This window comes from Scardinius erythrophthalmus (assembly GCF_964197995.2).
Source record: "Scardinius erythrophthalmus genome assembly, chromosome: 7".
NCBI lineage: Eukaryota > Metazoa > Chordata > Actinopteri > Cypriniformes > Leuciscidae > Scardinius > Scardinius erythrophthalmus.
Window position 1 is genome coordinate 9,621,005 of NC_138227.1, and position 12,155 is coordinate 9,633,159.

Genomic DNA, 12,155 nt, shown 5'->3' on the forward strand with positions numbered 1-12,155 from the left:
TGTTACAGCCGCCTTAACCTAATGTTAGGCCCTGGGGCTGAGAGGTTTTGTAGGCCACCCATCCCCTCGATTTATAGAGTCTCGTTTTAAAAAAGTGTAATATATAGTTAATCTACATCACAGTTGAGAAATTTCAACTTTATGCAAATGAGAAGTTATTTTCGCGAGCGACAACAAATAGGAAAGAAGCCTTTCAGTGGAGCTCAGCTCCCGTCACCGTCTCGAGTGCAGGAAAGACAGAAGAGTTCGAGGGCGATTTCACTGTTTTATATCATTTGACTGTAACTAACCACAAACATGGATATAATAAAATGATGCATGGAAAAGAAACTGTCGACAGTCTCAGTGAGTTTCATTCATACATACATTCATACTTCAAGTGTTGTAGTTTTATGATGCAAGTTTAGCACTGCTGCAGTTCATTTTACAGTTTCCCCTGCATTATGTTGACTATTAGGGACAAGGAAATTGATTATTTGTCAAATTCAGATGACGTTTTAGTAATTTATGACAGAATGAGTGAGTTTAATTTGTAGATTGATCAATCGTCAATCTAGTAAATTATTTAATCCACTGAACACTGCTGTGGTAATATAAAAACTCTCTCCCAACAGCATACTGTTTCTTTTGAGCCTAATTCCTAGTCAAATCAAAATAATATAGTTGTATCACTTGTGATGGTGTTTTGTATAGACAAAGTGGCCAGACGAGCAGTCTACCAATAACATTAGAGCAACAGCACTACGAATGCCCAAGCGACTTCACAGTATAGAGACTAGCGACATACAGTGATAACATCGCTGGCTGTGTGAACAGGGCTTATGGGACTCAATCAGAAGAAATGTAACGTTCGATTAGAGTGATTGACAGAAAACCTGACAAGTTACAGTACAAAACAATATGACCTTTTCAGCTCATCATGAACCTGAACTTGGGAGCCCCCTGTGCTTCAGCCTAGGTAAGCCCATGCATTAATGTGGCCTTGCTTATATTTAGTAGTCCAATTGTGTTGGACTTTCTGATGGACCATTCCTCCGAAGGAATGCAGTAGAGAGGACATAGTAATGATATTTGAGTTCATATTTGCAGACTATAACTGATATGGACTGAATTATATGCAAATGTCAAACAGTTTATTGAACATTCACACAGCCTCGTCTGTTAAAGATTGCAAGTAGTTTATTTGCATATGACTGATCACAGAAAGAATATTCTCTGACTCAGACGGGACCAAACACATCATCTCTGAAGAGCTCAGAAGCGTCTCCCTTCTTCTCTAAAATTCATTATGGTAATTATTTTCATCATGGCTTTTTCTGTTTTGTTGCTTGTGTTCTTTTGTTTATCAGGTTTGTCGTTTTAACTTTAGGCGTCTGGCGCACTGAGGATGTTCATGTTCTGCCTGCTTCATCTGTGTATTCAGTGCGATCAGGAGCAAGTGAACACTGACGTTCTTGTTAAAATGATCCAGTATTTTGATGACAAGTAAGTCTTTATTTGCACAATTACTGTAAAAATAAGTGAAATGTGTTAATGCTGAATGTGCATGTAGCAAAGTTAAAGGCTCAGGGGAAGAAGGAGGCGGGAACCGGAAAATGTTTAACATAAAACTTTAATCCAAAAATAAACAAACTCAAAATGAAGGTAAAGCGGCAGCCCCTCACGGACGACTACCACACAAACATAAAACACAACATGTCGGTTCCGATAGCCTCGTGGGTAGAGCGCCGACATATAGCACCCTTGCACTTCGGGCGACCTGAGTTTGAGTCCGCTGGCTCCTGGACCTTTTCCGATCCTGTCCCCCTCTCTCTCCCAGTTTGCTTCTTGTCTACTCACTGCCCTATTATAATAAAGGCAAAAATAAATCTTTAAAAAAAATAAACCCTCCAGATTAGCTCTACTCCCACGGTGGCCGCAACACCTAGGGGTGAGGACAGACGAAGTGAGAGAAAAGGAGACAGAAGGATGAGGAGAGAGAGGGGAGAGAGTAAAAGAAAAATAAATCTTGGTCCGGTTCCCAAAACGCACTGCCATCCAGTTCCCCACCAGCTGGACGACCTCCTCCACAATCCACAATGTCTGGTGGTGGTGCTGGATAGCCCTCGGTGGACGACCCTCTAACTCCTCAAACACATGATGAGTGGCGACCAAGTCTCAAGTCCTGAAGAGTGAAGCCAAAGCATCTTGATCGCCCCCAGGTGGCTGGTCCCAGTATAGGTCATAAACCCCGCCCACCCCATGAAGTCTAATGGACGGAAACTAAGCAATCAAATTACAGTTCAAATACATTTTTTCCAAAGATATTTTTTCTCATTTTATGTAGTTTTTAACATGCTGGTGTTTGTTAGTGTAAGTGTTTTTTTTTTCTCTTTTTTTTTTTTTAAATAAGAATGGTTTTAGTTATTTGGTGGAATAAAAACGGAAATGTGACGTCATGATTGACACCGACATAATGAATGCAGTAAACCGTTTCTGTGGGAGTGAGGGCGGGACTGTGATATCGGGCATATCGAGGTCGATGTGGCGCACAGGTGACGCTCATAAGCAAACGCACCGCCGGCCCAGCTCTGTTCCCACGGCTCTCGGCCTCGCCCTGCTTGCCAAACATTTTTTTATTGATTCTGTCTCAGAAACAAGTTTTAGTTTTTGAAAACTGCAATATTTGTGATTTTTGTCTTCTAGGTTACAGCCAAGCAACCATGACAGGTCTTATCAGTATTCTGTAGTCATCAGGGTCCCATATCAACAGTGTACAGAACAGTTTAGTCTTGATTCGGTTTTCAACATGAACGAAATGGAAAATGCCTTCGATGATTTCAAGACTAATGGTCAGCGACGGCTTTGTGAAGTCACCCAAGACTTATTCAGTCTCGCTGCTGCAAAGCCGAGCTGGATCCAAATGGCCAGTTCTTCTGGAAAAACATTGCATTCTGAATATATTCTTATCTATCCTATAGATGCCACATATACATCTCCCCTGGACAAAATTTTGAGAATGCCAAATGATGATCAATGTGTTGTTTTGTATACCTACTACTCACCTTGCATAGAAAAGTGCATTAACGATGAAGCTGACACTATTTTGTATGACTTTTCAAACTGGCTAAACACACAGAGAACTGGGATTAAGGCTTTAGTTTTCCAAGAGATCTGGCACAAAGACTGGACTGGTGTCAGAGATCAGTTTGCAAAGATTAATAATCTAGTGCCTCTCTATCGTTGTGTGACGGAAAATAGCCAAATGAAATGCTATAAGTGTGAAGATGCTGGCAGTGAGACGTTAAATCAAAATTGTGTGTCTTAAAAAAACTATTAAATGACAATAATCATACTGCATATTTTCAAATCACTGTATTTCTTGCACCTAAATAAACTTGTTTTGTCCATGCATTAATGGCACGAGATGAAAGATCACTTTGTCTGTGTTCGTCTGAAGAGTTTTGAGTGATTATAATTGTTGCTGCACCTAACTTAATTTCAGAGAGAATCCCATCAGCAAAAATAATACAAAAGTTTTCATTGTAAAGATGACAGGATAGATTATTTTTCATACAATATGATTGGTTCTTCATATATATAAATCAGCAAACCATTCTGTTACTACTGTAGGTAAAAGGAAATCTGGATAACTTAAAATCATGAGTTTATTAATGTAGTTAACTGTCTGGTTTCATTTCCCCTTTTGTTATATTCGGACATGATTCAGACACACACACTCTGACTTTGGCCAAAGGACACTTGGGTTTCAAAAGCATATAAATATTAATCCTGCAAGGAAAATAAATGTTAGTTATGATTAATAAAAAAAAAAATCAACAAAAAAATCAATCACTCTGTACATTAAATAATTGATCAAGTCGACACTGAAAGTGACACAATAACAGCCGTGATTGTGTGAAATAGCCTTGATGCTGCTTATATCAGCCAAAGGTTAAAAAACAACTACAGTGAAACACTCGGTGTATTGTTGCTCTTCAGTGAAACTGAAGGTTGATAAACAGCTAAAGGTAAATATTAATCTTTCTGATTAGTCTCAATGTCATTCAGGTCTAGTGTGAAAATGTTCAGGAACTGATCTGTGCATTCACTCAATCTCTCAACAGTTAACCAAATGTTTGCAATGTTAATTGATTAATCGAATTTGTCTTGACATTCAGGTCTTTATATGTGCTTCATTTCCTCCTGATCATCAGAAGAGAAACAACAGAGCTTCAGATCTGAAAATAAAAGCATCTTCTTCCTCATAATTCAAGCAGTCACAATGGTAAGTTTCAATTCAATAAGTAAACTTTCTTTTCTTTTCTAAACACTCTGGTCCTTCAAATCATCTTCTGCATGAATTTAACTCAAGTTTTGTGCTGAAAATAATGATTTTTTTTTTTTACTTCAGGCATCATTGAAGTGTGTCGTCGTCCTCTGTCTGCTTCATCTGTGTGTTCAAATCATTCAGGGCGATGTAAACCCTGCCGTCCTTGCTAAAATGATACAGTATTTTGATGACAAGTAAGTTTGTTTATACAGTAGTCAAATAAATTAAAATCAATATTTAGTTTTCAGTTAAAATGCATTGTACAAAGTGTTGAGTTGATGAACATAAAAAGGAACAAGGTAAAAAAAACATTATTTCTTGAAAACTGTGATAATGTCTTATGTCTTCCAGTGTCCAGCCAAAGACCAAGCCTGATGTTCAGTACGCAATAGCGATTTTTGTCCCACAGTCTCAGTGCACACAAGAAGGATCTGATATCCAGACTGTGTTCAGCAAGGAGGATGCAGAAAATGTGAGAAATATTCTCACTAGTGGAGAGAAATGTGTGCTCTGCACTCCATCACAAAATGTCATTGCTGCACGACCAACACCAAAACCAGTGGAACATGCTGAGCATTTTCTGCTCTTTCCTTTAGGCAATTCTCCAATGGACAAACTTCTAGCAAAGACAGATCAGAATAGCTGTGTAGTTTTCTATTCGTACAACTCACCTTGTGTGACGAGGTGCATTCAGAGTGATGACAATATTTTGCCAGGTCTGGAAGAATGGAAGAATATCCGAAAAGAGGCAATGAATGTTTTTGTGTTTGAAAAGATCTGGCAGAAGGACACCTGGAGGAAGGATATGGAAAAAGATCTCCTGAAGATTCATGCAGAAGTGCCTCTTTATCGGTGTAACATCAACGATAATGTGATGCAGTGTCAGAATTGTGTGGAGAAAAACACTGGGAAGGTGATTCCTTTCTGTCTGCCTGAAAAGAAATCACTACTTTTCCATTTCCGAAAAATGCTTTTGTCAATGATGAAACGTGCGTGGCGTGTTAATGAATGATTTGAATATCATATCTTTCATTAAACAGTTTTTGCCCTGCAAACATTGATTGGACTATGAAATCAGAATTCTTACTCAGCAAACACATACAGTTTTGCATGATTATTTTTTTAACACATGTTCTGTGTCTAATAAAATGTAATCACACTTGTGTCCTTTGTCTATTGCCAATTTATTATGTAGGCCTGTTATTATGTTATTATATGTTATTATTACTTTGCAAACATTAAATTCTGCTCATGAGTCTAGTTATATAGTTTATTTGCTCTTGCGTGTGGCAATAGAAATGGCAAGTAAAATACTAAATTAGTCCTAAACGTGACATTTTGAAGTAATTGTAAACTAAGACAGAAATATTTTCTTGTAACGTTTTATTTACTACAAAACTGCATCTTCAAAGATTTGGTGCCACTAATTTGCAGTGCAACACAGAGCCTATTAAATCTTAGAGTCAGGAAATGGTCACTAGATGGCAATGAAAGATCAGTGCATAATTCATCGGCCCTTACTTAAATGGCATTATTAGATGACCAAGAAAAAGCAACAAATACAGATATTGACTCATATAGAGAAGTAATCTTATCAATGGAATCAACACATTAAGTGCTATATCAAATTAAAGGCTAGGCTAATAGATAAAGGCTATCACCAAAATCACATTAAATCAAAGGTTTGAATAAACTTATCACAAATATATGCAGATATGTATCATCAAGCATTACGCAATGAATAATTAACTTACAGATGATGCTTTTACAAACTCAAAACAAAGGATGGCATCGAAGTTGAGCAGAAGATGACTGCATGAGAAATATGATTAATTATTTCCTGAACTGCCACTAGAGGGCCACAAAACTATAAAAGTGACACGTAAACTTGAAGCAGAACAGTAGCTTCTAAAAATAGTAAAATAGCAAAACCCAGCTCCTACAGTTTTTTTACAATCACTTTGTTACTTTTCTCAGAACCTTGATGTAATTTTTCACAATTCTAGACACAAAACTCACAACCAATGATCAAAATGCACATTTTTCAAAACTCTAACCCTTTTCTCAATTGCTTGGATACAATACACATAAAACTTAGATCATTTGTTCATTCAACAAAAATCACCTGTTCAATATGACACAACTTAACATCAAAGTACTACTATTTCAAAAGGCAATTCACACATTACATTTCAAATGAGTGTCTATTCATTTCCTTACAATGATCTAACTATCAGTTGATACAACTGCTCAAAATGATAAGTAACTGTTGCATTACTCTTAATGCATAGTTGTATGGAAACAGACAAACAATCTTCCATGTTTAAATCATGAAAGTTTCAAGATAACGAGATTCATTGTCACCAATTAGCATGAACCAATTAGACTACAATATCCATGGATGTAGCCTAATATTTTATCATAATGCTTCATCAGACACTGTGTCTATTGTCTCAAATACTGTACCACCTTTTCAGACTATTTACAGTATTGACAGTACTGCACTGTATAGATGCAGGCGCTTGTAATTGCTTGTCCAATTCTGCCAACTCGTTACTGATGATTGAGTGCACATTGTGGAATGAGTTAAAGAGTTGATTGGGATCCAATTGCAAGAGCATAGTGATACGTAACATGAAGCCAGCAGGTGATCCAGGTCACAATGGAGGTCAAGCAGTGGTGGGAGGAAGACGAGTTGGTCAAAGGAATGGTAGAGGAAAGGCACCACTTCTGAGAGGTGGTCGTGGGCCTCGTTTGAGGCTATGGACCAAGACAGCGGCAACAACAGCATAGTGTCCAATGAAATTCGGGCAATAGTTGTAGACCATGTCATAAATCATGGCATGACAATGACTGAGGCGGCTACAATGACACAACCAAACCTCAGAAGGTCAACCATGGCCTCAATAATCAGAACTTTCCGCAATGAGAACCGATAAGTTATCAGCATGCACTAAACATTATGCTACTCTCAATTGTCAAATGACTGCATACCAATATGTATCACAGAATAGGTGATGTGACCAAGTGTCTTCTTACTCTAATGTGACCTGTAGAATTGTGACCAGGCCAAATAGTGGAGGCAGAGGCCAAATTCTAACTGACCAACAAGAGCAGGCTGTGGTCGATTTGGTTCGGGACAGAAATGATATTCGCCTTACAGAAATTCACCAGCATATCTTGGACAATGAAGACATGTTCAACAATGTGGGATCCATAAGTTTGCCGACTATTGCACGCACACTGAAAAGGCACCAGGTATCTATAAAACAACTATACCGTGTGCCTTTCGAAAGAAATGCAGACAGAGTGAAGCAAATGAGGACTGAGTATGTTCAGGTAAGTTCAGTTTCAAGATGGCTGTTGTAAAAACATTCCCAAAAATTCTACATTGTACAGTATTTCTAAATCTCTTTCCAAAATGTATTTTTAGAGGGTGATGGAGCTGGATGCTGATGACGACCATCACAAATTCATATTTGGATGAGGCAGGTTTTAATCTGGCCAAGACAAGGAGGAGAGGTCGGAATTTCATTGGCCAGCGGGCAACCATCCAAGTGCCTGGACAACGTGGGGCCAACATTAACATGTGTGCGGCTATATCAGAAGATGGTGTGGTGGGACGCAGACCTCATATTGGATCATATAATGCAGCTCTCCTTGTCACCTTTCTTGATGAGCTCGATCAGGTTTGTAGAGCTGAAGGTGTGACCTATGTCATTGTGTGGGACAACGTCAGGTTCCATCATGCTCATGTGGCGCAAGCATGGTTTCAGGCCCATGCACAATTTACCACCCTGTATTTACCCCCATACTCTCCCTTCCTTAACCCGATTGAGGGATTTTTCTCCACATTGAGATGGAAGGTTCATGATCGGCACCCTCATGAACAAGTCACTCTTCTCCAGGCTATGGATGACGCCTGCAATGACATCACAGCAGACCAGTGTCAGGCCTGGATTCGCCATGCCCGAAGGTTTTTTTCAAGATGTTTGGCCAATGAAAACATCCATTGTGATCTAGATGAGAACCTGTGGCCAAATCCACAACACAGAGTTGATGACAATGTAGAAGTACAGTAATCACTCCTGTTTTGTTTCTTACAGTACAAGCAAGTTGAGGAACACTGCATTTGATGTTTTACAGTACGGTCTTTTCTTTTCTATTTCATAGCTAATTATTTTTGCTTTGATTCAAATAAACCTATGTTGTGATTGTACAGTAGTGTTTTGCATCAATATATTACAAACTTTGTTCAATGATTCCACTGTGTCTGTAGTATTCTCTCTAGTACTTTTACAGAGATGTATTTACTGTACATGTAGTACCATAATGAAACCTGTATCACCTATTTTGTTCTACAATATGTAATGATTGTACGAACAATGACACAGTGAAACTATCGGTTGCTTGTGTGTGGGTGATCTATAGTTATGTTTCAATGGTGTTTCACAGTAAATTTGTTTTTTGAACCAATGATTGTGCAAGATTTCTTTAAAGATGTGAATGCACAATGCAATGTTTTGAACATTAGACAGCCTGTGTTACAAGTGATAACCGTTTTGTGTCTAGAGTTTTGAAAAATTATCAAGAAAATCAAGGTTCTGAAAATATTAGCAAAGTGATTGTAAAAAAAACTGTATTAGATGACCAAGAAAAAGCAACAAATACAGATATTGACTCATATAGAGAATCTTATCAATGGAATCAACACATTAAGTGCTATATCAAATTAAAGGCTAATCTAATAGCTAAAGGTGTGTGTGTGTGTGTGTGTTCCACTGGTTTGAGTTAAAGTCTTAGGTTAACTGTAATAGTTATTGTTAGCACAACAGCTTTGAGGGATTTTGGTAATCATAACAAGTAACAAAAGATTTTACATGGGCATCTTTGCAGGACTCTATGACTTCACATCAAAGACATTTTAAAGAGGTCAGTTCTGTTTTATTAAAGTGTGTGGTTAAACTATGGACTATTTTCTAGAAAGATCAGTGTGAGTGGAAACTTCACACATAGTGAGCACTGAGAAGATTCACACTTCAACCATTCACCAAATCATTTGCATGTCTTTAAATAGAATCTTGACTGGTACACAGGTAATTCTCCAACGGACACACTACTAGCAAAGACAGATCAGAATAGCTGTATAGTTTTCTATTCGTACAACTCACCTTGTGTGACGAGGTGCATTCAGAGAGATGACAATATTTTGCCAGGTCTTTCAAACTGGATAAATGTAGGCTACGAAAAGATGGAATGAATATTTTTGTCTTTGAAAAGATCTGGCACAAAGACAACTGGAGGAAGGATCTGGCAAAAGATTTCCAAAAGATTGATGAGAAAGTGCCTTTTTATTGGTGCAACAAAACTGATGTGATGGGATGTAAAAATGTGTGGAACATAATAAGAAGGTCGAGCCTTTCTGGCTGCTCAATTATAAGTTATCACTTATTCTTTTCCTGAAAATGTGTCGTTGGTGATTTCCTCATAAGAAAACACTTCTTTTCCCCCTGATTCAAGTCTCTGAAAGTTCTCTAAGAATGTCAATATACCACATATGATGTATCTTGTGAATCTATGGTCTGAGAAGGTCCAAATCCTTTAAATGAATTTTTTGTAAATTAATTACTTAAAAATCATACAGTGTGATTTTCTGGATTTTTGTTTTAGATTCCGTCACTCACAGTTGAAGAGTACCTATGATAAAAATTACAGACTTCTACATGCTTTGTAAGTGGGAATACCTGCAAAATCGGCAGTGTATCAAATACTTGTTCTCCCCACTGTATGTGTAAGTGAATGTGCTTTGTGGTTTAAAACCTTTCTAATGATAATGTTAGATGATCTATAATGCGTGATGCCATGTTAGTTTGACCCGCAGTTCAGAGAATCGTATCTGCCAGATTTACAACACATCAATTCATCCACTTCTCTCAAAATGCATGAAAGTAAGTGGCCGGTGAACTGGGAAAAGAATAGAGTATACATTATAGTTACACAATGTGTATCTGATATGAATAAAACACCTTGTCAATTTATATTTGAATGGATTGTTATCGTCGCTTCCATAGACATATTTACAAATTGTAAATGTATTGTTTTGCAAGTACTTATGTGTATCACTATAAATAGTTGTGACATGACAGCGCTGAGTGCATCCGTCTCTGGCTCAGTGCCAGCCAAAGCGCGAAAGCATGTTTGCATTTAGCAGTTTATCATGTGATGCACTGAACGTTCTTATCACGCCGGTGTGATCGTACACATCAAAGGTTTAAGTGACTCATTTGGGGGGATTTTTTTTTATTTGAGAGGGAGTTGGGAGGAGCAGTAGCACAAATAAATGCAATAGATTATTAAAGTTATCACTAAAATAAACAGTTCAGTTAGGTCTAACAGCAGTATTCAGGCAAATAATACTACACAAATTGAATAAGGGATCAAATGTAAAATAACTCTGTAATCTTCCCTGAATAAATTAAATACAGATTGATCCTTACAATTAAAGTTACAAAAGTGGTTCAGTCAAGAGCAGTAAGTGATTTTCGCTTTGTCTTCTTGTTTGATTAACATTAATGACATGCATTAGGTATATTGGGCTGCTGTCACTTTAAGACCAAAGCACGGATCCAATATACTGTTACACATACGTTTTCTTTCTCAACTGTTTACGCTTTGAGGGGTGTATGAGTGCACCATCTCTCAGAGAATACACGAGTGCTGGATGGTTTAAAAATGTTTGAATCTTTAAATTGGCGAGATTTAAAAAGATGTGCATAAACATTAGTGACGATGTGACACTGCCCTGATTGTGCAAGTGACAACTCCTTCAACTGTGCAGCTCGCTTAGTGTAGACGCCATGTGGTGATGTGAAGCCATTAGTCCATTTTGAGAGTGAGAGTGCTGCTTCACTCACACTGTTTGTTAGATAACGTCTCACAGAACATTTACTGTTTTGTCAAAAGTTACTTAATTATGTTGTAGGAATTGTACATCACCTTCAGATTTATCATTATTAGACACCGCTGCAAACATGTCATATATGCCATACCTATCCACAGCAATTTGTAACTATGTTTTGCTTAATTAGTGACTAATTCGTATGAATTCGTACGATCTCACTTGCACGTAGGCCTATATGTATGATCTGTTTACAGTTTTTCTCGATTGTTTACACACATTTTTTGGTACTTGAGACACAATGACCACAACATGTAACCCATTCACCAACCCCCTGAACCAATTCTGCTAAACTACAAGCACAATTCCTGCTTTACACTTAAATTGCAGTTCTAAAACACACTTTTTTCAAAACACTACACACAATTTTCTGCTTTTGGCACAATTTTCATGCAGAAAATCTCTTGTTTTCACAAGGAACACACTGCCATTCAGATATGCACACTGACTCATCACACGGGCAAACACCCGTCACACAGTTTTACAATTAGCAATCAGAGCTTTAGCATAAAAGGGCAACAGGTGAGCTCTTCAGTGGAGCAATGGATGCCAACATTGGATTTTTTTTTTACTGTAACTGTATACAGTCAATTCTTCTGTTGTTTTGTATGTAGACCACTGTATGTGCAGCTTTGTGTTGGTTGGGATGTACACTGTGTACATTGTTTTTGTGGGAAAATAAAATATATTCGTTACCGTGTATTTGTGTGTTCCGAGTATAAAAACAATATTCTCAGATATTTTACAACACACTTATGTATGTACTGTCTGTAGAAAGTGTAACACTGAACAAAAAAAGGTCATTATGATGAATGGAGAAGAAGTGTTTTCCATTCATCATAGTGTTTTTACATTGAGCACATCAGTGTTCAACTGGTTCTTATA

At 37.7% G+C, this 12,155-nt stretch overlaps 1 protein-coding gene across 1 annotated transcript; it reads left to right on the forward strand.

Annotated features, from left to right (window-relative positions):
• Nucleotides 1–4,200: 4,200 nt before the first annotated feature.
• On the forward strand, nucleotides 4,201–5,571 carry LOC308694076 (uncharacterized protein). The gene is made up of 3 exons (XM_081371335.1): nucleotides 4,201–4,267; nucleotides 4,394–4,506; nucleotides 4,664–5,571. The coding sequence occupies exons 1-3, from the start codon at nucleotides 4,265–4,267 to the stop codon at nucleotides 5,322–5,324; spliced, it is 777 nt and encodes a 258-aa protein (XP_081227461.1). The 5' UTR covers nucleotides 4,201–4,264; the 3' UTR covers nucleotides 5,325–5,571.
• Nucleotides 5,572–12,155: the final 6,584 nt, after the last annotated feature.

Coding starts and splice junctions, on each gene's coding strand:
- LOC308694076 (XM_081371335.1), top strand. Junction 4,507..4,663: donor ATACAGTATTTTGATGACAA/GTAAGTTTGTTT, acceptor TATGTCTTCCAG/TGTCCAGCCAAAGACCAAGC.